The sequence below is a fragment of the Gobius niger genome (genome assembly GCF_951799975.1).
Source record: "Gobius niger genome assembly, chromosome: 7".
In the NCBI taxonomy this organism is placed as follows: Eukaryota; Metazoa; Chordata; class Actinopteri; order Gobiiformes; family Gobiidae; genus Gobius; species Gobius niger.
In genome coordinates this window covers 35,781,127-35,808,071 of record NC_136858.1, presented here as the reverse complement: position 1 = coordinate 35,808,071, position 26,945 = coordinate 35,781,127, and the positions used below count along the sequence as shown (strand labels likewise).

At 39.6% G+C, this 26,945-nt stretch overlaps 1 protein-coding gene across 1 annotated transcript; it reads left to right on the top strand.

The window, feature by feature from the left end:
* Positions 1-344: 344 nt before the first annotated feature.
* On the top strand, positions 345-13,586 carry znf518a (zinc finger protein 518A; the record flags this gene model as incomplete). The annotated part of the gene is made up of 3 exons (XM_079560004.1): positions 345-392; positions 7,601-9,418; positions 13,000-13,586. Exons 2-3 carry the CDS (start codon positions 7,618-7,620, stop codon positions 13,584-13,586), a joined length of 2,388 nt encoding a protein of 795 aa, XP_079416130.1. The 5' UTR covers positions 345-392; positions 7,601-7,617.
* Between the last annotated feature and the right edge of the window lie 13,359 nt (positions 13,587-26,945).

Below are 26,945 nucleotides of genomic sequence, written 5' to 3'. Positions count from 1 at the left end.
AAAATGTCACACATATATGGGAAATATTGAATCAGTCTTTGAATGGAGAGAGCTCTGTTTATGCCCATTTAACCTCCAATAGCCGCTTTGAATCATGGGAGAAATAGGCAAACGTTTAATTAAGTTCAATTTGAGCACTTTTATTACATCAACCGCAACTTATTTTCGCTTTTAATTCATCCAGACACGCACAGGCAGGCTATATATCCTAGTTCTGATGTCTTTATGACCGTGGATGTCCGTTTTTCCGCCGTGTTTGTGCTTCTTTGTGGCCCGGGGCAGGTCGTTGTCTCCGGGCTAAAGGCTAAAGCAGCTCAGCGCCCGCATAATCCCCGGATGAAACAAACATGGCCGCCGCTCGCTGAGCTGTCAAGCGCTCTACAAAAGAAAAGGTAAAAAAAAAAAAAAAAACAACGTCTCAACTATGCCCATTACTCGCGCTGTATCCCGCCGGTTTAGCCTTTCGCAGTGCGTTATCTTTCGCAATAAGTCGACGCAAGTTGGCGAGACGTTAGCGCCGTAACTTTATCGCCAAGCTTTTTTTTTGTTGATGAAGTTATGTCGTCTTTGTAGGGCTGTCGTGCGTCACGTTAATTCAAATCAGTCCGAACGCTATTATTTCACGGCGAGACGGATCCGCTTTGCACTTTCGCCACGACGAGCGGAAGGAACGTCGTTAACAAAAAAATCGTCGCGTATTTTTTTTGTTTACTCTTTTGTTTGCGGAAAGCGTGTGTGTCGCGTAGCTCGATGCCTGAGCTCGTCTCATCACTTTGTTGTGGTCAAGTCAGCGGCACAATGGTGGCCGCACGATTTCGGGAATTATCTCCTCCAAAACAGTCGGGGTTAAAAGTTATTTCGTGCGGTTGTTAGCGCTTGACTTGCTTGGCGTTGCAAGCTGCAGCCGTGTTCGCCTTCTGCTGGGAGAGTCTGAACTTTATAGTCCGAGCAGGTGAGCTATACGTTTTTGCAAGTTGCCTTCTTCCCCTGGTGCTGATAGTAGTATTTTCGTAGTAGTCGCTAACTTTTATCAATGAGCGCAATTACGTGTGTTTTCTAAGTGTCCCGCAACAAGTGGAGCAGCGTGACGCTTTCTAGCCACAATATGCAACACTTGTGCATTGTTTTTGTACTTTGCCCACTTGATTTTCTTGCTCTTCACGTCTCAAATGTCCTTGAATTATGAATACTCTTCTTTTGGAAGTCACTCTATTGTGAACAAATGATCCCTGATTCTTTCAGCACACCTGAATACAGTTTGGGGGGGATTTGTTTGTGGTTCATTTATGCACTGGCTACACAGCTTCATGTAATGTTATTATGTGCGTTTCCCCTGCAGTATTTCAGTTTGATGCTATGCTGAAGCACATCCCTTGAGGCCATTTGGATAACTTTCCTGTGTTTGGCCATTTGCTGACACGTACATGGCATTCTCACTTCACGGAGAAGGTTTGTTTCTAGGCTTGAGCAAGCTATAGCAGTGAATAAGATGTTTTTAGTTAACCTCTTAACTCCCGCCTGAACCGAGAGGATCTTTTTCCTCACGTCGTCAGATTTTTTTTCCATCATTTTTTTGTCGGGTATTCAATTCATTTTTGGAACTTTTTTGTAATTTTTTGTCACATTTTTGTAATTTCTTTTGTCATTTTTTGTAATTTTTTTGGTCACATTTTTATCACTTTTTTGTATTTTTTTTTGTAATTTATAAATAAATTTTTGGTAATTTTTTTGTAAATTTTTTATCACATTTTTGTCATTTTTTGTCACATTTTTATCACATTTTTTACATTTTTTCTGCCATTTTTTTTTTCTATTTCTTGTGACATTTTTGCCACTTTTTCATCAATTTTTCGTCACTTTTTTGTCAATGTTTTCTGACTTTTTTGTCACATTTCCATCATTGTTTTCATCTCAGTTTTGTTGCTATTTTCACAGCTTTTTTCCAGAAGCTTTTGGATTGGGGTAAAGCCAAACTGAAGAAAATGTGCTCGTTCAGGTGGGAGTTAAGGGGTTAATAGTAAGGTACAGTATGTGTGTGCAAATTGCCGTTCAAAAACGTGCGAAAAAGATGAGGTCAAGATAAAGGGGGCAAACATCTACAAACCCCAGTTCATTTGCAATAATACAACTATGCAACTAGTAGGGCTGGGACAAAATATCGGAACGGACTTGGATCGCAATACTTTGTGCTGCAATACCAAGTATTGTTACTTTATCAAGTATCGCAATACTTCAATACTTGTGTTTGGAGGCATTTTTTATCACATACTCCTTTGTTTTCCAGTAACCGTTACACAGCACTTAGTTATATTTTGTGGTAAATGCCATTTGATTTCTAAACTTTGGACCTGTGACTTTTCTTTATACACATTTTAAGGCAAATATGTCACTTGTTGATCTTTATTTATATAGCACCTTTTCACCGACATAGTTTAAGCCTCTTAACTCCCGCCTGAACCGAGAGGATCTTTTTCCTCACGTTATCAGATTTTTTCCATCATTTTTTTGTTTGGTATTACACTCATTTTTGTAACTTTTTTTGTGATTTTTTTGTCTCTGTTTCGTCTCAGTTTTGTTGCTATTTTCTCACCTGTTTTCCAGAAGCTTTTGGACTGGGGTAAAGCCAAACTGGAGAAAATGTGCTCGGTTCAGGTGGGAGTTAAGGACTTAATTCTACAAAAAAAATTGTTCATTCGCTCCAGACTCGGTGGTGGTAAGCTACGTTTGTAGCTTGTCACCCTGGAGGAGACTGACAGTGGCGCTGTCGCGACTGCACACGTCTGATCACCACCATTCATTCACTCACACACATCGTTCATCCTGGCCAATTGTACATGTTTTTGGTGGTAGGGGAAACTGGAGTACCCGGAGGAAACCTACCGGGAGAACAAACAAACTCCACACAGAAAGGCCCCGTCCAGGTGGGAATCGAACCCTGGACCTTCTGTGAAGCACGAGCGCTCACCGCTGCGCGACCGTGCCGCTAATAATAAGCCGAATGCCCATCTCGACTGCGCATGTGTGGGTCAATCAGGCTCCTAATTTCGGCCCAAACAAAGCACTGCCATTGAAATGTGTGAGCGAGTCCAGGTAGCGGAGCCTGAACACTGAAGTATATGAGCCATAACCGTGACCCCTAAGGCTCACGGGCATTTGTTTAAAGACTGTAAGTCTCAAGTGACATTTCTTGCATTATTTTTGTCAATATCTTGAAAGCGAAGGAAAAGTCAGGACGGCAGCTCCGTAGGCCGGAGCGGACCATAGTGGACCATAGTGGACCGTAGTGGACCGTAGTGGACCGTAGTGAACCGTAGCGAACCGTAGCGGACCGTAGCGGACCGTAGCGGACTGTAGCGGACCGTAGCGGACCGTAGCGGACCGTAGCGGACCGTAGCGGACCGTAGCGGACCGTAGCGGACCGTAGCGGACCGTAGCGGACCGTAGCGGACCGTAGCGGACCGTAGTGAACCGTAGCGAACCGTAGCGGACCGTAGCGGACCGTAGCGGACTGTAGCGGACCGTAGCGGACCGTAGCGGACCGTAGCGGACCGTAGCGGACCGTAGCGGACCGTAGTGGACCGTAGCGGACAGGACCTGGGATCAGCCCGACACAGACGCCGCCACTTTTTAAATAATTTAAATTTGTCTTGAAATCACAGGGGAAAGTTAAATATAGTGGGTAGATTTCTGTCAGTCGATTAGCCATGTTGTACCATCAGATCACTCACAAAATAATATACAAATAAAGTACATTTGGCAGAGCCTATATGTGTTCGTGGATCTCTGTCACAATTAAAACAAAGATTTTGTTTACTGTCAACCTCGTTATTGACAAAACAAAACAAGGATTCTGTGTTTTTATTTCTCATTCAGTTTAAATGTCCTGAATGTCGGCGACTTGAGGCCACAGTTTCAGACCCTGCACTTTGTCCAACAGTCGCCTTCAAGGGTCAGAAACGTTTTTCTCACATAGTTATTCCAACTATATGAACAAGGACTGGACGTCACTTTTGAAGCATCTCTACAAATCGTTCAGTTCTTTCAGTTTCTGTCTGTCTCCGTTCGCAGCCCTGGTTGTAAAAATAGATTTTATGCAAATATCGTAACAAGCGGCGACGACAAAAGCACTTTAAATCATCAGCTTTCCAGCGGTTAAAACCATAGAAATAAAAAGTCAAACGGTCCAAATCAGAGCTTTCTTTGTTGCTTTACGCTAGCCATCGATATTGTCAAAATAAATTCCATTACCCATAATGCAACGGGCCACCCCAGATGGGCTTGTTTCGGCCTATTACTTACTCTATCGCAATGCGGATCGGATCGGGCCCAGGATATTGTGATACGTATCGGATCGTGACAAAAGTGGACCGTCCCAGCCCTAGCAAGTCAGAGACGTTTGCATTATCTCCTTGTGTTTGTTGCATTGTGGGTAATTTTCAAAACTTGGTTGCAGTGCTGTTTTGGTGCCAGGTCTGAAACATGTTTGAAGGGTACACATCCATCACCATTATCTCAATGAAATCACCGAAACTAGGGCTGTGCAATTAATCGAAATTCGATTACGATTTCGATTACAACAGTAAACGATTACAAAATTAGCATAATCGCAAAAAATCGATTATAATTTTTTTTTTTAATTTTTTTTTTTTCCTTCAAATTTTTATTTTCACATTTTTTATTTTTATTTTTAATTTTTGTCACTTTTTTGCTGGATTTTTGTCTTTTTTTTAATGGATTTTTGTCACTTTTTTGCTGGATTTTTGTCTTTTTTCTGCTGGATTTTTGTCACTTTTTTGATGGATTTTTGTCTTTTTTTTTAATGGATTTTTGTCACTGTTTTTGCTGGATTTTTGTCTTTTTTCTGCTGGATTTTTGTCTTTTTTGATGGATTTTTGTCACTATTTTTGATGGATTTTTGTCATTTTCTTGCTGGATTTTTGTCACTTTTTTGATGGATATTTTTAACAACAACAGGCAACAAATAATCGTTTGAATAATCGTGATTTCAATTATGACAAAAATAATAATTATTTTTTCAATAATCGAGCAGCCCTAACCGAAACATAAACAGCAGCAGCAGCTCTGGTCTTTTTTTTTCTTCATGTAAACACATTTCTTTTTGGACAAACATGTGAGTTTGGTTTGTTGAATAACTCGGCTGTTTTATAATTGCACTTCCCCGCTGTCATAATGGCTTTGTAAGCAAAACAAACACAACAATCCTCAAGCCTCTGTATTACCGTGTTTTTCCAAGTGGCTTTCTGGCCATAGTTCTACGATTAAATCCAGAAACGTGTAATAAAAGCGGCGAAACCCGGGCATTGAACGGGGTAAATACTGGCTTTGTAAACGGGGACGTCCCGGATCATTTTTTGTTGCCTAAATAAAGGTGTGGCTGTGCGATAAAGCCTCCGCTGTTGAATGTTTCACTTCGTTGACCGCCATCTGAAATTCTGTAATTCTTTTGCGTATTATTAGATCCGAGATTCAAGATTTTTGGTTTGAAATTATGTTTCTCTCATCCTTGATTGTGGAGCGGGTGGAGGTGGAAGAGGGGTTGGAGGGAGGGCAGGGAGTTCAGCTTCCCGATGGTCCTGTGTGCGAAACTGCTCCTCAGTCGACTGGAACTGACCCGCAGATTCCGCAGTCTCCTCCCTGAAGGCACAACCTTGAAGAGGCTGTGTCAGGGGTAGGCAACGTCAGGCCCGGGGGCCAAAACCGGCCCTCCATAATCAAACTCTGGCCCTCGAGATGATTTTGAGAAATACTTTGACCCAAATCAGAGCTCAAATGCCTGTTAACCTCTTAACTCCCGCCTGAAACGAGAGGATCTTCCTCACGTCATCAGATTTTTTGTTGGGTATTCAACTCATTTTTGTAACTCATGTTTTTTGTCATTTTTTGTCAATTTCCTATCACATTTTTATCATTTTTTTGTCTATTTTTTTTGTCATTTTTGTGAAATTTTTGCCACTTTTTCATCAATTTTTCGTCACTTTTCTCACTTTTTTGTCACACTTTCATCATTGTTTTCGTCTCAGTTTTGTTGCTCTTTTCACAGCTTTTTTCCAGAAGCTTTTGGACTGGGGTAAAGCCAAACTGGAGAAAATGTGCTCGGTTCAGGTGGGAGTTAAGGGGTTAAAGTACTCTAGAAATGTTAAAAATACTGTAAATTCCTTTAAATGTCTTAGCAGAGCACCCTTTTAGGCCATAATCCTAAATGAATACTCTAAGAATACTTGAATTAAGGCGTTAAATCTAAAGATTGAGTGGATTTGGTCTGGCCTTAACCTCTTAACTCCCGCCTGAACCGAGAGCATTTTCTCCAGTTCAGCTTTACCCAAATCCTGTAGGCCAGTGTAACACCTCATTTGAAAGCTAATATCTACAAAACTCATCTGAATGGATCTTTTTCCTCACGTCATCAGATTATTTCTCCATCATTTCATGGGGGGTTTTCAACTCACTTTTGTAACTTGTTTGTAAATTTTTGTCAAATTTTTGTCAAATATTTATCACATTTTTGCCACTTTTTCATCATTTTTTTGTAATTTATGTTTGTAATTTTTTGTACATTTTTCTGTCCTTTTTTTTGTACATTTTTTGCCACTTTTCATAATTTTTTCGTCAATTTATTTGTCATTTTTTTGTCCATTTTTCGTCAATTTTTTGTCATTTGTTTTGTCAAATTTTTATCACATTTTTTGTCCTTTTTTCTCAATTTTTTGTCACATTGTTGTCACATTTTTTGTCATTTTTTTGGTACATTTTTTATCAAATATTTATCATATTTTCGCAACGTTTTCATCATTTTTTTGTCATTTTTTTGTCATCTTTTGTAAAAAAAAATTTGACCTTTTTTTTGTCCATTTTTTGCCACTTTTTCATCATTTTTTTGACCTTTTTTTGTCAGTTTTTTGTCACTTTCTGTAATTTTTTGTCCTTTTTTGTCAGTTTTTTGACAATTTTTTGACAGTTTTTTGTCTAAGTTTTCTCACTTTTTTGTCACATCATCATTGTTTTCATCTCCTCATTTGAGTTGGCGCATTGAGTTGCCTTGTGTACGAAATGCACGGTTTAGATAAAGTTGCCTTGCCTATTTTCTCACCTTTTTTCCAGAAGCTTTTGGACTGGGGTAAAAGAAAATGTGTGCGGTTCAGGTGGGAGTTAAGGGGTTAAAGCAGATAAAACCTATTCTCGCCAATGTTGTTCCACAAGTTTTTTCTTAATTCAGATTATTTTGTATCATTTCAAGTGAAAAATAAATATTTGTTTTACAGTAAAAGTTAATTTGTTCGATTTCTAGTGGGATTTCTATGTGTTCATTTGGCCTTGGTGTTTTTATCCGATCTTAGATTAGCTCAAAAACCTTTATTCAGGCGATTTTAAGTAATTTATCTCATTTACGATGGACTTTTTCCCAGTGTGTATCATGTACAAGACTGGCTTATGTGGAAAGTGATGCTTTACTTCAATTGCTTCAACTGGAGGGTCCAAACCTGCCTCCCCCTGATATATGGCATGGTTTTACATCTGACCCCTGATATATGGCATGGTTTTACATCTGCTGATTCTACTCTTTGCTTTGTTTTCCCCTCAGGGCCGACTCACAGACTCATGGATCTGGTGGACGTGTGCGCGGCCACCTCCACGGCCGACAGCAGCAGCAGCAACAAACGCCGCGTCCACAAGAAGAACAGAGACTGGCTGAGCCGCCTCCACCTCAGGAAGGCCGTGCTCCAGCCCCCCGCTATGCAAAACCCTGATAAGCAGCACGGACCAAAGAAGATAACAGCAGCGGCGGCGGCGGCGGAGGAGGAGGAGCGCGCCAGCACAACGTGGTCAAAGAAACGCCCGAACCACGACGAGCTCCAGAGGACGATCCACAGCGGGAACTCGCTCCGGTTCAAATGCTCGCAGTGCAAAGACGGCACGGAACGCGAGCCCAAAGACCTGCTGAAGCATTTCGACGACAAACACAAAGGGTGCCCCCCCGTGTTCCCCTGCCACGTGTGCAAATTCACCACGCACGAGCTCTCCTATCTCCAAGTGCACGTTTTAAGCCACAAAGACACCTTCTCGTGCTGCAGCCTTTGCAAGGACGACGTACAGCGCACTTGGGCGGAGTTCAGCGCGCACCTCGTGATGGTTCACACTCAAAACGGGAAATACACGTGCGAGGTTTGCAAGAAGTTTTCAACGCCCGACGATAGGGAGTTTTTGGAGCACGTTCTGCTGCACAATCTGGGGTTGGAGCTGAAAAGCGAGCAAGGGATCGGCAACACGGCGGCCTACATGTGTCAATTCTGCGGCTACGAAGCGCCGCAAAAGACGCTCCTGACGAAGCACGTGAAGGCGACGCACGGAGGCCAGGGAAACGACGTCGACGCTTTTACCGCGAGCGAAGCGAAGGGGAAACCGCGAGTGACGAGGAGCGCGGTCAAAGGCATACGCTGGCTGACGCAGGACTGCCTTTCGCTCCCGGGACGAGAGTTCTTGGACAAGTACTGCCACCTGTCGGACGCCAAGACGACGCTGGAGGAAACGGAGCAGTTTCTGAGGAAGTCGGGCAAGCAGAGGTGGAGCAAGGCGCTGAAAAACGTGCTCTCGAACGTCCCGCGAGACGCGAACCTCCGGGCGGAGAACGGCGGCGTGTCCGTCTCCCCCGACAGCAGCCAAGACGTCCTCACGGTGAAGAATAAGATGAAGCAAAACGGCGGCAGTTTCGCCAAAAGGTTGAAGCTGATGGCGGAGAAGGAAGCCGAGAGCGCCGACTCTTGCGAGAAGCTTGCGAGCGATATTGGCTTGAGCGGCTGTTTACAAAACCGAGAAATTAAGCTAAGCGGCGACGCGTCGATGGCCGAGCCGACGGAAGGCCCCGCGACGGAGGAAAACAGGGAAAACCAAAGGCTGAAGACGCATTTGAACGAGCGCGACGCCGAAGAGGTGACGCAGGACGCCGCTATCTCCGACGAACGGGAGGCGGAGGAGAGGAAAGCGGACCGGAGGGCTTTACCGAAAAAGAAAAGGAAAAACATGCGCTGGAGGAACATGAAGAAGAAGCCGAAAAGGGCGGGTAAGTCTCAAACGGCGCTGGCTTTGAAAATAGTTTTGAAGAAAAGCCCCAAAACGGGAAAGCAATGGGTCACCTCCGAAACGGCGCCGTCTCAGAGGAAACGCACGATAGACGAGGTGAAGAGTTTTAAAACGGAGGTGCGCGGAGGAGAAGCGACGACGATTCACGACGAGCGAAGAATTACAGACTGTCGAGACGGCGAACGTTTGGCGAAAGGGATGAAAGGGGAACGCGAGGACGAGGGGGAAGTCGGTGCGGATTTGGGAGGATCGGCTGAAGCGGAGACTCCCGATGGTTCCGCGGAGGCGTCTCCTTCGGCCCGGCCTGTCATTACCGCGCACAGTAAGAGCTAATTATAGTTTTCATGGAGTAATACAAGAACTTTATTCAACAGTGTAGTGTTTCTGTGCTCCGCCCTGACAAAGGCGATAAAGCCTCGAGGACGTGTGTTTCAACAAGTGTTCATTTTCATACTAAAATTGTGGCTGTTTACAATTTTAAGTCCCATTTTCTTACCCTTTGCTTGTAGCCTTCTCTGTCACATTACTAATAATGGATACGAGCTTTCACACTTGCCACCCCCCCTTAACTGAGTGCCTTTTCTCCTTTTCGGCTTTACCCAAATGTAAAAGTTTCTGGACTGGAGCTCACAGCAGATAGACCAGTGTAATCGAAGACCTGCAAAACTGATCTTCTTCGCGTTGTTGTTGCTGCGCCGTCATCGCTTTTTTCACGTTCTTTTTCATCCCATTTTTGTCACTTTTTTGCCGCAATTTCATCACTTTTTTGTCACTTATTTGTTGTGTTTTTGTCACTTTTTTGCCTCACTTTCATCTCTTTTTTGCCACTTTTTTGTTGCATATTTGTTGCAATTTCATCGCTTTTTTGCCACTTATTTGTTGTGTTTTTGCCACTTTTTTGTTGCACTTTCATTGCTGTTTTGTTACTTCCCTGTTATTGCTATTTCATCACTTTTCTTCTTTTGCGTTTTTTGTCACTTGTTTTTGTCCCTTTTTGCCTCACTTTCATCACTTTTTTGCCACTGTTTTGTTGTGTTTTTGCTACTTTTTTGTTGCATGTTTGTCACTTATTTGCCGCAATTTCATCGCTTTTTTGCCCCTTATTTGTTGCGTGTTTGTCACTTTTTTGCCGCACTTTTGTTGATCTTTAGTTTTTTTTTATTGCTGTTTCATCACTTTTTTGCTTAGGTTTTTTGTCACTTATTTGCCGCAATTTCATCGCTTTTTTGCCACTTTTTTGTTGCGTTTTTGTCACTTATTTGTGGTTTTTGTCACTTTTTGCCTCACTTTCATCACTTTTTTTGCCACTTTTTTGTTGATCTTTAGTTTTTTTTATTGCTATTTCATCACTTTTTTGCTTAGGTTTTTTGTCACTTATTTGCCGCAATTTCATCGTTTTTTTGTTGTGTTTTTGTCACTTATTTGTGGTTTTTGTCACTTTTTGCCTCACTTTCATCACTTTTTTGTCATTTATTTGTTGTGTTTTTGTCACACTTTTCAACACACTTATTTGTTGTGTTTTTGCAACTTTTTTGCCGCAATTTCATCACTTTTTTGCAACTTTTTTGTTGTGTTTTTGTCACTTTTTTGCCGCAATTTCATCACTTTTTTGCCACTTTTTTGTTGTGTTTTTGTCACTTTTTTGCCTCACTTTCATCACTTTTTTTTGCCACTTTTTTGTTGTTTTTGCTACTGTATTGTTGCATGTTTGTCGCTTATTTGTTTTTGTCACTTTTTTGCCTCACTTTCATCGCTTTTTTGCCACTTCTTTGTCACTTTTTTGCCACTTTTTTGTTGCACTTTCATCGCTGTTTTGTTACTTCCCTGTTGCTCTTTTAAGGCTTTTCTCAATGCTTTTTTTGTTGCACTTTCATCCTTGTTTTCTTCTCATTTTTGTCGCTATTTTTGACATTTTGTTCAAGACGCTTTTAAAGTTGGGTAAAGCCAAACTAGAGAAAATATGCTCGGTTCAGGTCGGGGCTAAAAGGTTCACAAAAACACTTGAGTAAAAAGCCAAAAGAGTGTTAAATGTAAATGTTTTGTTACATTACTGCACTTTAAAGCAGGATTTGTTTCTGGTTTATTTTAGGGCAGTGGTTCACCATCTTCGTCTCGTGTTACCCCTCATGTATTTATTTCTACTCGGTGCTGGGTTCTCCTGGTACTATCTCGTCGGTGCCGCCAGTTATTTAGAAAGTGATCAACTAAACTCAGATTTATGAGTATTTTGGAAGTGGCTAAAAAAGTCTTAACGTCTTACAGGAGAACAAAATGAACCCCTTAACTCCCACCTGAACCGAGCACATTTTCTCCAGTTTGGCTTTACCCCAGTCCAAAAGCTTCTGGAAAAAAGCTGTGAAAATAGCGACAAAACTGAGACGAAAACAATGATGGAAATGTGACAAAAAAGTGAGAAAACATTGACAAAAATGACAAAAAATTGACAAAAAAATGTGACAAAAAATGACAGAAAAATGACAAAAAAATGTGACTAAAATGTGACAAAAATGACCAAAAAATAATACCAAAAAATGACAAAAATATGACAAAAAATTGACCCAAAAATGACAAAAAAAATGACAAAAAATGGACCAAAAATGTGACAAAAAATGACAAAAAATTGGCAAAAAATGTGACTAAAAAATGACAAAAAATTGATTTAAAAATGACAAAAAAACTACAAAATGAATACCCCCCCCCCAAAAAAAAAAAAAAAATATGGAAAAAAATCTGATGACGTGAGGAAAAAGATCCATTTAGATGAGTTTTGTAGATCTTAGCTTTCAAATGAGGCGTTACACTGGCCTACAGGATTTGAATAAAGCTGAACTGGAGAAAATGCTCTCGGTTCAGGCGGGAGTTAAGAGGTTAACTAACTAAAATGAACTTCTCTTTCATAATCGTATTGAAATACAATTCAGTTTCATCTTTTTGATCTGAAATCACTCCAAAGACCCCCTGCCAAACACTCACGAACCCCCCGGGGTCCCTGGTCCTCTGGTTTGGAAACACTGCAGTAAAGGGAACCCAAATCAGTCTTTCTCCATTTGTCCCTCAAATATTTTGTGTAGAGGATCAGAATTTAACTATCGATTATTTAGCTAAACATTTAATCTGTCTTGTTTTATTTATTTATTTCAGTTTAACCTCTTAACTCCTGCCTGAACCGAGAGGATCTTTTTCCTCACGTCGTCAGATTTTTTTTTTCCATTCTTCTTTTGGGGGTATTCAACTCATTTTTGTAACTTTTTTGTCATTTTTTTGGTCATTTTTTTGTCCATTTTTCGTAATTTTTTTATCAATTTTGTGTCATTTTTGTCACATTTTGTCACATTTTTGTAATTTTTTAAAAAGCTTCTGGAAAAATGGTGTGAAAATAGCGACAAAACTGAGACGAAAACAATGATGAAAATGTCACAAAAACGTCACAAGAAATTGACAAAAATGTGACAAAAAAAATGACAAAAATGTGACCAAAAAAATGACAAAAATGTGATAAAAAAAAGACAAAAATGTGAAAAAAAATTGATAAAAATTTGACAAAAAAATGACCAAAAAAATGTGACCAAAAAAATGACAAAAATGTGACAAAAAAAGACAAAAATGTGAAAAAAATGTGATAAAAATTTGACAAGAAAATTACAAAAAAATGACAAAAAAAGACAAAAATGTGATGAAAAAAATTGACAATAAATTGACAAAAAATGACCAAAAAAATGACAAAAAAGTTACAAAAATGAGTTGAATACCCGACCAAAAAATGATGGGAAAAAAAATCTGACGTGAGGAAAAAGATCTCTCGGTTCAGGCGGAAGTTAAGAGGTTAACTTCTTCGCTCTCACGGCAGAGACCCAACTCTTCATTGTTCCGTCTACATCAGTCACATTTTTTATTTCTTCACAGGTGACACCGCACATCCAGCTGTTTGTCCCCCTCCCCCTGTCGCCCAGACGCAGGAGGTCCTTCCCACAGACACTTCGGAATCCTCCCCAACACCTCCTCCTCCTCCTCTCGCCCGGACCCCCGCCCCCAAAGCCCTGGAGCGAACTTTGCATTTAGTGGCCGTCAGCCCCGAGCAGCCCGTGAAGCGCCCGGCGGGGAGCCAGCCCGTCGTGGTCCTGAACCACCCGGACGCCGACCTCCCGGAGGTGTCCCGGATCATGGGGGTGGTGAAGAAATACAAGGGCGAAATCCACAAAGTCGTGCTGTCGAAACGGACCCTGAGCGCGATCGACGGACGGGGACGAGAAACCGCCGCCGCCGCCGCGCTGAGAAACCCCGTCCGAGAGCGGTTTCTGCTGAAGCTGAAGCTGCGACGCTTGAGCAGGAGAAGGTTCGAAGTGATCAGCGACGGCTCGTCCTCGATCCAAGGAGGACACGCTTTCCGGTGCTGGTTTTGCGGCAGGGTGTTTGAAAACCGGGACGTGTGGCTCTCTCACAGACAGCGCCACCTACGGGAGTGGAAGACCCCAAACTGTGAAAACTCCTGAAGGGATGAGTGTTTTGTAAAAGGAGGTTGAAAATACACTAGTGTTTGGTGGTGGAAGCATCAGTTTGGAGAAGCAGATGGGGGCGAACACAGGCTTTACTTACAAACACCCAAGAGGAGACGAGGAGGAAAATGCTTTTGGTAGATTTGGCATTTTTATTAAAGGGGAGGTATTATGCAAAATCGACTTTTTCAAGCTTTACATCATGTTATTCTGTCATTCCCTCATTAAAAACATGCCTGAAGTGTTGCCTTGGCACATTCACCTATTTTTGAGTAATCTGTAAAAACTCTGATGGCGGCCATTTTAGGGATAGGTTTGCCTGAGTCCTCCTAGGAACGCCCCCACCTCCTGGAGACGCCTCCGAGCTTTCGTCACGGGGCGTGTCGGAAAGGATCAGAGGCTCTTAACCTCTTAACTCCCGCCTGAACCGAGAGCATTTTCTCCAGTTCAGCTTTACCCAAATCCTGTAGCCCTGTAGGCAACATTTGAAAGCGAAGACCTACAAAACTAAATTGATCTTTTTCCTCACATCAGATTTTTTTTTCATCATTTTTTTTTGTTGGGCAGTCGTCTCATTTTTGTCAAATTTTCGTGACTTTTTTTGGCACTTTTTCGTCAAATTATTTTCATTTTTTGTCCATTTTTTCTCAATTTTTCGTCAATTTTTTGTAATTTTATTGTCCATTTTTTGTCGCTTTTTTCACATTTTCATCCTTGTTTTCGTCAGTTTTGTTGCTATTTTCACACCTTTTTCCCAGAAGCTTTTGGATTGCGGTAAAGCTGGAGAAAATGTGCTCGGTTCAGGTGGGAGTTAAGGGGTTAAAGAGACAGAGGCCTATTTCAAGACATTCACTACAGCCATTTTGAGAGAGCAATTTTATACAAGGCAGTTATTCTAATTTACTGCATTTACATTGTAGTGTGATATAGACTGGTGCTATGGGACTGAAAAAAGCAGAATACCCCCTCTTTAATCGGCCAAGTCTCCTCTCAGCCTTTTTTTATTACAATTTTACCTTTACAGCCTCAGTACAACATCATGTTTTCTTCTATTTCCCCCTTAAGTTTGCACGTGAATATGCCTTCACTAACGCTCCTGTGTTTCTCCAAACTACAGCAGTGGTTCTCAAACGTCACGCCTCACGCACCACCTCGCATAATATTTGACTTTCAAAACTGCCACCAGGAACAGAGCGCAGCTTTATCCAAATCTTTTAAGCTAGAACCTTCAAAACTCATCTGAGCTTCTTCCTTGTTAGGATTTTCCACATTTTTAGTCCGTTTGGTTGTGTTTTCATCAGGTTTTTGTTGCTTTTGATGTATGTTTTGGTCACATTTTTGTGTCTTTTGATTGATCGCAGTCACGTTATACAAAATGAATTAAATGCCGTCAAAAGAGGAATGGAAAGTGACAAAAAATGTGATTTAACCCCTTAACTCCCACCTGAACCGAGCACATTTTCTCCAGTTTGGCTTTACCCCAAACCAAAAGCTTCTGGAAAAAAGGTGTGAAAATAGCAACAAAACTGAGACGAAAACAATAATGGAAATGCGACAAAAAAGTGAGAAAACATTGGCAAAAAGTGATGAAAAATTGATGAAAAAGTGGCAAAAATGTCACAAAAATGTCATAAGAAATTGACAAAAAATGGACAAAAAGTGACAAATTGGATAAAAAAATGATGAAAAAATAAATAAAAAAAATGACAAAAAAATGACAAAAATGTGACAAAAAATTGATGAAAAGTGGCAAAAATGTCACAAGAAATTTTCAAAAATGTGACAAAAAATGTGATTAAAAATTGACTAAAAAATGACAAAAATGTGACAAAAAATGACAAAAAAGTTACAAAAATGAGTTGAATTCCCGACAAAAAAATGATGGGAAAAAAATCTGATGTGAGGAAAAAGATCCTCTCGGTTCAGGCGGGAGTTAAGAGGTTAAAAAACCCCTACAAAACGACTCTGTTTCGGCCCCACGCCTCCTGGCTCCCTTCCTCTCATACAGAAGACTCAAAAAGAGGTGACCAAATGAGAAAACAATGTCAAAAAGAAGCTAAGTTAAAGGGACTATACGGAGCTTAATGTCCTAAGGTGTGGAATGAGCCCAGACCTGTTCACCACAACTGCCAAAATGTACGAGTTTGAAAAATGATCATTAATATCCGTCACTGGATCCATGATCTCTCAGTACAAGACCAAAACTGTCTAAAATAATTTTTCCTCTATGTAGCAGTATAGGCCTTTAGAACGCTGTGATTTCACCTGCCACCCAGCAATATAGAGGCTGCAGTTATGCATAAGACCTGAGGTGGCAGTAGTGAGTGTAAAATGACTTGCATCTAATCTCTTTAACCCCTTAACTCCCACCTGAACCGAGCACATTTTCTCCAGTTTGGCTTTACCCCAGTCCAAAAGCTTCTGGAAAAAAACTGAGACGAAAACAATGATGGAAATGTGACAAAAAAGTGAGAAAACATTGGCAAAAAAGTGACGAAAAATTGATGGAAAAGTGGCAAAAAAATGACAAAAATTAGACAAAATGTGATAAAAATTGGACAAAAAAAGGACAAGAATGTAACAACAAAATGACAAAAATTTGATTAAAAAAATTGACAAAATGTGACAAATTTTTATCACATTTGTGTCATTTTTTTTGTCTCATTTTGTCACATTTTTTGGTAATTTTTGTCAAATTTTTGTGATTTTTTTGGTCAATTTTTTATCACATTTTTGTCATTTTTTTCTTCTCATTTTGACAAAAAAATGACAACAAATTGACAACAAATTACCCCAAAAAATTACCACAAAAATGACAAAAAAAAGTCATAAAAATTGACAAAAAAATGACAAAAATGTGACAAAAAAGTTACAAAAATGAGTTGAATACCCAACAAAAAAATGATGGAAAAAAAAAATCTGACGTGAGGAAAAAGATCCTCTCAGTTCAGGCGGGAGCTAAGAGGTTAATTTGAGGTCTCCAAGAGGCTCAAACACCCCCAGATTAGGGCTGCCGCTCTGCCCAGAGAGGAGGCCCAAAGGAAGACCTGACTGTCTCTTGTGCCTCCAGGACCGAGGAGACGATGGACTCTTCTCCCTTTCCTTTGAGACACAAGAAACTCAAACTTGGACCTCCTTGGAGCCAGGAACTCTGGGGCCATAGCAGACTAACACCATAACACTAACAAGGAAGAAGCTTAGATGAGTTTTGCAGGTCTTAGGTCTAACGTTCAATTGTTATGATTAACCTACTGTGAGTTTGTATAATCGTGGTAGTTGTAAAGCCTGTTTTCAGGACTAAACGAGGCTAAAACGGGACTAAATCAGGTCAAATATATCTAAACTGAACAGAACTTTTGCTCATTTATAACTCGCATTCATTTTTATTGGGCCGAGTTTGTAAAAAAACTGTCAGATGGAAGATTTTCCTGACTACACTGCAAGAAGTAAAGTCTTGAATTGAGGAAATGTTTCTCGTTTTAAGCAGTTTTCACTCATTCAGACTTTTTTTCCTGATCTGACCAAGTTTATTTTACTCTTTTGAGGATGTTTATGACCAGTTCTGATGCAAATCTCGCTTTAAATAACAAAGTAAAACTGCCAATGAGATGAGACCAATGTTCTTACCCCATTGGCAAAGAAAATGACTTGAAATAAGGACGAAAAAAGTGAGAAAACTGAGACAAAAAAGTGACAAAAAATTGATGAAAAAGTGGCAAAAATGTGACAAAGAAATGACAAAAATTTGATTAAAAAATGACAAAATGTGACAAAAAATTACAAAAATGTGATAAAAAAGTGGCAAAAATGTCACGAAAAATTGACAAAAATGTGACAAAGAAATGACAAAAATTTGATTAAAAAATGTCAAAAAATGAAAAAAAATGTGACCAAAAAACGACGAAAATGTGATAAAGAAAAATGACAAAAATTTGATAAAGTGACAAAAAATGAATGAAAAAGTGGCAAAAATGTCACAAAAATTGACGAAAAATTACGAAAAATTGACAAAAATTTGACAAAAAAAAATTACACATTTTTTTTTTAAATAAGAAAGTAAAACTGCCAATGAGATGAGACCAATGTTCTTACCCCATTGGCAAAGAAAAGGACTTGAAATAAGGACGAAATGTATTGAAACGAGTCAGAAACGTCTCTAATCAAGTGAAATAATCTGTGCCAAAAGCCCATCTACATCTTTCCTCGTCAAAGCATCTCAAATTCAGATTATTATGCTCAAATCTAGACTTTCATCCCAACATTTTCTCCGTTTGAAAACCACTGCTGTGAAGAAAGCATCACCAAAACCCCCACACTTTTACAAAACAGAGCCGTCCCTTCAAACGTCAAGAACACTGGGAAATACCTGGAAGAGGACTTTTTTTTTTTTTTTTTTTTTTTGCAATAGCTCAACGGGAAAAATAAAGTCTTAACATGAAATGAAACTCAGCCCAAGCTTTCCCAAGAGCGTTTCCAAGTTCTCAGGGTCAAAAGAAAATCTCCCTATATCTACGATCTGGGAACGGCTTGGGGGGCGATTATTTGTACAGCCACGTAAAACTGGCGGGATCTGCTAATGATTTATCGTGTTTGTATCTTTTTTTTTGAATGACACATAGCTTTATTTAATTGGACGTTACACTGTCGTAATGAGTATTCTTTATGAAAAAAAAACACTGTTAAAGTTGTACAGGATATTCGCCATGTATGAATCCAGAGGAGACCGTACGGGTATAGGCTACGCCGCGGGCTAGCTTTCATGCTATATTTATATATATACACGCTTGGATTTCCGGAAGTTTCTTAACCAAAACTGTGTAATAGAAAAAAGGCAATAAGCTGTTTGTTCGTAAGTCGACGTTATTTATAAAGTTTAGCCTTTTTGTTTAAGAGGACGAATACCTGCTCGGAAAAGTACTGATTTCTGTTTATTTCGTGTTTTAAAGACGATCGCTACTTTTGAGTTTTGATCTGTTTTCTTGTATTTATTTGGTCGTTTCTGGAAGCGTTTTGGGGGTGAGGGAAGTCGGGAGCGTCTTTTCTCATTTGGTTGAAGAGATTCTCGGTTGTATGTGGCACCTTTTTATCACTTTCTGTTTCTTTCTGTGGAGAAAATACAGGGAATACATGCAGTACATCAGAGGCGGGAGATTCGAGTCAGGCTTGAGACTCGACCGATGCTCCAAAAAGACTTGACTTGGACTGAACTCGAGACTTGATTATGTTTATTATTGATTCGAGAAAAGTTCATTAAAGGAATTTTGCCAAAAATCAAGGCGTGTCACAATAAGAAATTTAAAGTTCGATATATTTGGGCAGGAAAGTATAGCGATTAACGATATTATTGACTCAAGCGATACTCGATACTGTCAACTATCAACTAAAATAGTAGTAGTAGTAGTAGTAGACAGTAAACCTTTGGTATTTTAGGATAATGATTATGCACTTTGAAAACACACAACCTGCAATAAACAGGAAATATAATGTAACTAAATTTGCTTCAGTTTGAAATCAAAGTTTTAGAAGGATGAAATAGGGGGGGAAATGCTGATAATGGAACAGACGATAAATGTCGAGCCCAAAAAATATATCGTTTATCTGTTATTTATTGAACGATAAGTCAATATACCGTAAATTCTCTAATACTGGCCTGTATTCCATTAGTGGCCGGGTCTCTAACAGTGGCCGGGTTCGTGGCTGGTGGAGGCAAATTAAAGCCGGTCTCTAAAACAGGCCGCGGCTTTTATTAGAAACTATAACAGTAGAAATATTCCCCATGTTAGGAATTTGTCTCATACTGGTGTAAATGAAAACTCACGTGGAGGAAGTAACAAACGGGAACCCGGGCCGATGGGGACGCTGCGGAGGAGCTGATCCGAGCGTAACTTTGACACAGATTTAGCCACTTTTCAAACCTCCTGTGACGATATTTGGAAACAGGGCAAACAACAAATGTTGTGTGAGCCTCCAGAGTTTTAATAAAGTCACCATCACGTCTTCAAAGCACGTCCAGCTGCTCCGTGTGCAGGTCAGTCCCACGCCTCAAAATAACTCCTCCCATCAGCGCGAGCGTCTCGTCTTCTCTCGGGTCAGTCTCATGATCGATCACAAACACAAACGCTCCGTCTAAACTCGCCTTTTACACAAGAAAACAACAAATAATCCGGTCCGCGGTAAAAACGAAACAGAAACCTGCAGTGACACTGATGTCAAAGCTCCGCTAACAGCAACGAAACACTTCCTGTTGTCCCGACAAAATAAAAGGCGTCAATGTTCCAGCCGCTGGGAGAGGGTTTGAAATGTTAATTAATAAAAGAACCTAATATTTTAGGAAATGGACACAAATCTTGTTTTTCTTAGTTTTCCTGGTCGTCCGTTTTGCTCAAATAGAAATAAAGGCCTGTCTCTAATTGTGGCCTGGTTCCATTAAAGGCCTGGTCCCAGATGCCCTTGAGTAAATAAAGGCCCCGGCCTATATTAGAGCATTTACGGTAGTAATTTTCGTGACAGCCCTATACATACCGTACATCAGAGGCGGGAGATTCGAGACTACTTGAGACTTGACCGATGCCCCAAAAAGACTCGACTTCGATTTAACTTGAGACTTGATTATATTTATTATTTAGGCCTGTCACGATAACAAATTGAAAGTTCGATATATTGAGGCAGGAAAGTATCGCGTTAAACGATATTATTGACTCTAACGATACTCGATACTGTCAACTAAAATTGCAGTAAACCTTTGTTCTGAAAGTGCATCATCATATCCTACAATACCTCAAAAGCTGCAATAAACATGAAATATAATGTAATCAATGTGCTTCAGTTAGAAATCTAAGTTTTACAAAGCAAGAAAAGGGGGGGAAATGCTGATAAATGAACAGACGATAAATATCGAGCCCAAAAATATATAGTTTATGCGTAATTTATTGAAGTCGATAAAGTAAATATCGTGACAGCCCTTCCTTGAATGCATTGAATTAGATTCAAACTGGCATTTAATGTAAAGTTATTGGAAGATTATGACATTGCTTAACTATTTTTTACACGTGAGTTCATCAAAAATACCAAAATTATGCTTTAACCCCTTAACTCCCACCTGAACCGAGCACATTTTCTCCAGTTTGGCTTTACCCCAGTCCAAAAGCTTCTGGAAAAAAAAACTGTGAAAATAGCAACAAAACTGAGACGAAAACAATGATGGAAATGTGACAAAAAAGTGAGGAAACATTGGCAGAAAAGTGACGAAAAATTGATGAAAAAGTGGCAAAAATGTCACAAGAAATTGACAAAAAAATTGATGAAAAAATTACAAAAATGTGACAAATGTGATGAAAATTTGACAAAAAAATACCAAAATGTAACAAAAAAATGATAAAAAAATTGACGAAAAAATGAAAAAAAAATGTGACAAGTAAAATAAAATAAAAAATTCTGATTAGATACAGGATTTTCAAATATTTTTCTTTTTGTAATTGTAATAATAATTTTCCATATATTATGTTTTTACTACATATTTGAGTTTCAGAATATGATATAACTCTTATATCCAGCAGAAGTCTGAAGTTCTGTCTAAAGCAGAAGCTCCATGACTTCCTTCTTCACTTCTCAGTCTGTGCCTGAAGAGCAATGAGGCCTCAGCCTTTTTACTGGAAACAAAGAGCTCACTGTATTTAGCCTCATGTTACTGTCACTCATGGTGTCTGCACTACAAAAAGTAAATATCAAGCATTGGCTTAAATGACTGGAATTGAGGAAATGTTTCTTGTTTTGAGCGGTTTTCACTCATTTAGACACTTTTCCTGATCGGACCAAGTTTACTTTGCTTGTTTGAGGACATTTCAGACCAGTTCTAAGGTAAATCTCGCTTGAAATCAGAAAGTAATGAGATAAGACCAATTTTCTTTCCCCATTGGCAAAGAAAATGACCTGAAATAAGGACGAAATGTATCGAAACGAGTCAGAAACATCTCAGAACAAGTGAAATAATCCAGGACAAATGCCCAAGAACTTCTTATCTAGTCAAAACAACTAAAATTTGGATTATTATGCTCAAATTGAGATGTTTATACTGATCTAGTTCATTACTTTTTGCAGTGTGACCTAAAGTCTAACCCTGAAGAAAGTCAACTCACATTTACACTGAGACCTTGCATCCAAATGCCCGGAACATGACAGCGGGTCAAAATGACACAGAAAGAAATGACAAAATGACTTAGATCTTATTACAACATTAGGCGCTTTTTCCGTCTTCTTCCCCTGGTGTTTCTCTGCTGTAAACGGCCACTTTTCTTACTTTACGAACGAAGCCGCTTTTGAACATTTCACAAACGTCTTTTCAAGCACGACGTAATCGCTCACTTTGCGCCGTGTTCTTTTTCTTTGATGATTATTAGCACGTTCGCCACTGGTGCCACATACAACCCCCGACTTCAGAATCCCCTGGGTAAAGCTTTCATCCCTTTTCTTTTTTTTTTTTTTTGGAAGCCATCAACGCCTTAACTCCCACCTGAACCGAGCACATTTTCTCCAGTTTGGCTTTACCCCAGTCCAAAAAAGCTGGAAAAAAGCTGTGAAAAGAGCAACAAAACTGAGACGAAAACAATGATGGAAATGTGACAAAAAAGTGAGAAAACTGAGACAAAATGACAAAAAATTGATGAAAAAGTGGCAAAAATGTGACAAAGAAATGACAAAAAATTGATTAAAAAATGACAAAAAATGTGACAAAAATTTACAAAAATGTGATAAAAATGTGACAAAAAGTGACAAAAAATTAATGAAAAAGTGGCAAAAATGTCACAAAAATTGACAAAAAATGATGAAAAATTGACAAAAATGTGACAAAGAAATGACAAAAATTTGATTAAAAAATGTCAAAAAATGAAAAAAATGTGACCAAAAAATGAAAAAAATGTGATAAAGAAAAATGACAAAAATGTGATAAAGTGACCAAAAATGAATGAAAAAGTGGCAAAAATGTCACAAAAATTGAAGAAAAAAATACGAAAAATTGACAAAAATTTGACAAAAAAAAATTACAAAAATGTGGCAAAAAAAAATTGGATTAAAATTTTTTTCGTCAAAAATGTGATAAAAAATGTGATAAAAAAATGAGTTGAATACCCAACAAAAAATGATGGGAAAAAAATCTGATGACGTGAGGAAAAAGATCCTCTCGGTTCAGGCGGGAGTTAAGAGGTTAAAACACAAAACCTTTCATCCAAAAACATCAACATTTCAGGTTGATCTGACAGTTTTCCATCAAAGAGGATCCTTTCCTTTGACTTGAAAGCCGTATCTTCTAATTGCACTATGAAGCCAGAACTTGTATTTAATTTTCCTTCAAGCCTTGACAATCTTAAAAAAATCTCTACGGCTCGACTTTGTCTGGAAGTGGCCGCTCTCCCCTCAGTATTCAACGCAAGGGAAAAGCTTGTACTTTTGTATATAGATTGTATTTTCCTGTAATTTTCTTGCTTATATTTTGAGATTTAAATGATTTATATTTGTATAGAAGTAGCGCTAGAGGTACTGTATCGAGTATTACCCGAGAACTCCCGCTAAGTGCCTATAGGTTTGATATGCAACGATGAAAAAAGCATTATGTTTCTGGTTTTGACTGACAATGGTCATGTTTGTTCAAGGAAAAAAAAAAAAATGTTCAAACTGTTCTTTATGTTTCCAGTTTTCGTTTGTCAGACGATGCCGATAGTTTGAAAACCGTATCCGTGTCATTCCTCGCATTATTTCAAGACTGTTCACCCTGAGACGTCTCAATAAAAACATGGGTAAAGAATAAAGTCTGAGTTGTGAGTCTGCTTTAATAGAACATAAAGGAAGAGGTGAAAGAAATGATCAGTTTACAGAGAAATGTCATTGCAATATTATAAAATATTGTATAATGTGTTATTTATAATTGTCGTAAATACAGTGATGTTTCAGCACTGGTAGTTTCAGATCTTTATTTGTTTATCTAAACATTAGCAACAGTCAGAGCAGTGAAGCTAATCTGCTTCATGGTGACATTTAAAGGAATAGGCCACCGTTTTTACATACTGAGATATGTACTTACCTTAGCTTTGACGAGTTCTTTAGGACCTGTCTGATCTTCCCCCGTGCCTTCAGTCACGTAAACACAGCGCAGACGGCGTTAGCATTTAGCCTCTCCCTCTCTCCTCTATAGCTCCAAAACAGGTCAAGATAGAAGCTACCAAGCTCTTCCACGTTTTCCCTATTTAAATATGGTTACGTGAAGTGTTTCACTACAAAGTATAATTGGCTTGTTGCACAGTGTGGCTACGCTAGTTCCTCTGAGCTGAAGTTGTGGGCGCTAGTACTTCCTGTCCGTATTAAATTCCATTAAAATTAGCTTAGACCCGTTTGAATCTTCGTGTTTCCTAAAGACTCTGTGGTGGACAGTGAGTTCCTGGTAGATGATCACTTCCTGCAGGTTAACGAGTTGCTGTACAGTGTAAATATTTCCGTAGAGGAGACGTCTATGTTCATAAGGATCAGTGAATTTGTCTTGAAGCTAAAGGCTAACATTCATTTCATGCATTATACAATCGGCTTGTTGCACAATGTGGCTACGCTAGTTCCTCTGAGCTGAAGCTGTGGGCGCTAGCACTTCCTGTCCGTATTCATTTCCATTAAGATGAGCTTAGACCAGTGAGTTCCTGGTAGAAATATTTCCATAGAGGAGACGTTTATGTTTGTGAGGATCAGTGAGTTTGTCTTGAAGCTAAAGGCTAATTTAACCTCTTAACTCCGGCCTGAACCGAGAGGATCTTTTTCCCCGTCATCAGATTTTTTTTCCCCATCATTTTTGGTCACTTTTTTTTTTCATTTTTTCGTCAATTTTTTATCACATTTTTGTCACATTTTTGTAATTTTTGGGTCATTTTTTTGGTCATTTTTCTGTCAATTTCTTGTCACATTTTATCACATTTTTGTCATTTTTCGTCAATTTTTTGTCAATTTCTTGCGACATTTTTGTCACATTTTTGCCACATTTCCATCATAGTTTTCGTCAAGAAAATGTGCTCGGTTCAGGTGGGAGTCAAGGGGTTAATGCATTACACAACTTGAAATAGTGCCTTTTTATATATATTTTTTATAGCATGTTAGCCTTTAGCTTCAAGACAAACTATCAATCCTTTATGATCACAGGCGTCTCCTCTGAACTCGCTACATCATGATTTGAACACAGTAAATGATCATCTACCGGGAACTCACCGCGCACAACATAATCTTTAGAAAATATGATTTTTATTCCAGGAAAAGAAAACAGACAGGAAGTCCAGGCGCTCACACCTTCAGGTCAGAGGAACTAGCATAGCCACACCGTGCAACAAGCCAATTGGAAATAGTGCTTTTATTAACTTTTTTTTTTATAGCATGTTAGACTTTAGCTTCAAGACAAACTATCAATCCTTTATGATCACAGGCGTCTCCGATCTGAACTCCTACATCATGATTTGAACACACAGTAAATGATCATCTACTGGGAACTCACCGCCCACAACGCAATCTTTAGAAAATAGGATTATTATTCCAGGAAAAGAATACAGACAGGAAGTACTGGCGCTCACAAGTCCAGGTCAGAGGAACTAGCATAGCCACACCGTGCAACAAGCCAATTACACAAAAGCTCCGTTGATTTGAATGGGATTTCCCAACGTTCTACCGGTCATTATTTTCTGATAAAGGACCTCTGAAAAAAATAATGACGCTGCCAATGGCAACGGAGTTGGTGCTTTCATATCACTCCGCGCGTACGTAGTAGCGACACTATCTGTCCCGTCACTGCCAGAGAAGTCGGGGAATCGCTCGTGAAGTTAGCGTGAGTGTGACTTTCAACTTACCCAGAGATTCACCACCATTCCTTCAACTGAGCCTTCAGCTAAGTAGCTAGGCTGTCTACTAGCCTTGCTGCTTCTAGCCTAGCAAAACGTTGCTGAGCAACGCACAAACTTTTGGGAACTATTTGTCGCGGAAGTCATTAAATAAACCTTCTGACCTTCATAAAAGTGTACGAAGTTTATGTTGTGTGTGTTCAGTTTGCAAATGGACGTATAATAAGCGGGAAAATGTATAGAACGCTGGTCATTATCGGGAAAATAAGCACCGACAGGTTTTGCCCTCCTATACATTATCCCTTACATACAATATAGTCCCCCCTTTTATCCGCTTAGAAAATCCACATTGTTTAATTTTGTGTAATTATATAATTATTTGTAGTGGAACACTTCACGTAACCATATTTAAATAGGGAGAACGTGGAAGAGCTCGGTAGCTTCTATCCTGACCTGTTTTGGAGCTATAGAGGAGAGAGGGAGAGGCTAAATGCTAACGCCGTCTGCGCTGTGTTTACGTGACTGAAGGCAAGGCAAGGCAAGGCAAGTTTATTTGTAGAGCACAATTCATACACAAGGCAATTCAAAGTGCTTCACAGTTGCATAAAACAAATACAATCAATAAAACATCAACATAGAATTAATCAATTACAGTAAGAGGCAAGAGTGTAGATAAAATACTTTCAGTTATATGCATTTTTAAGTCTTGTTTTGATTCGCTCTGTCTTGAGGCACGGGTGAAGATCAGACAGGTCCTAAAGAACTCGTCAAAGCTAAGGTAAGAACATATCTCAGTATGGAAAAACGGTGGCCTGTTCCTTTAATGAGTGTGTACGTGTCAAATACGTGGTTTATTGAAGCTTCACATTTCTTACATGTCACGTCAGGGCAACCATCTTTAAACACTCCTTGTCTTGTTTCGTGATTCTGTCCCGAGTTTCCGAGTTGGAATAATAGGGTTAGTTTGCTCCAGTTGAAATTTCCAAGTCAGAGCTTGGAAATGCCAACCTCTGAAATCAAGCGGAACGTGGCCTTAGCATCTTGTAGCATCATGAACAGGGCTGGATTTAAGTCAAATGGGCCCCGGGGCAAAAAACTTTCCAGGGCCCCACATCTAGTGTATGTCCGTCTGATTTCTCTCACTCTACAATGAAAGGATGAATTCATGTTTTTTTTATTGAACTTGCAGGAGAAACTTAAAAAATTAACATAATGATCCTAATTTGAGCTCTGTGGCCCTCGCGGAGGAACCTTTGCTTCTGCCAGACTGGGGGGGACACATTTAAAAGGGGGGGGGGGGGGGGGGGGCATACATGTGAGGGAGTCTGCAAAGAGAGGAGGGGAGGAAACGCTGTCCTTTTCTCCTTATGCTCAGGGGCCCTTCAGTCTGCTGGGCCCCTGAGCTTAACCCTGTAAGCCCCTGCATGAATCCGGCCTTGATCATGAAGCATCTTGTGAGTAGGGGAAGCTGCAGACCCGGAGCCGAGACAGAAACACC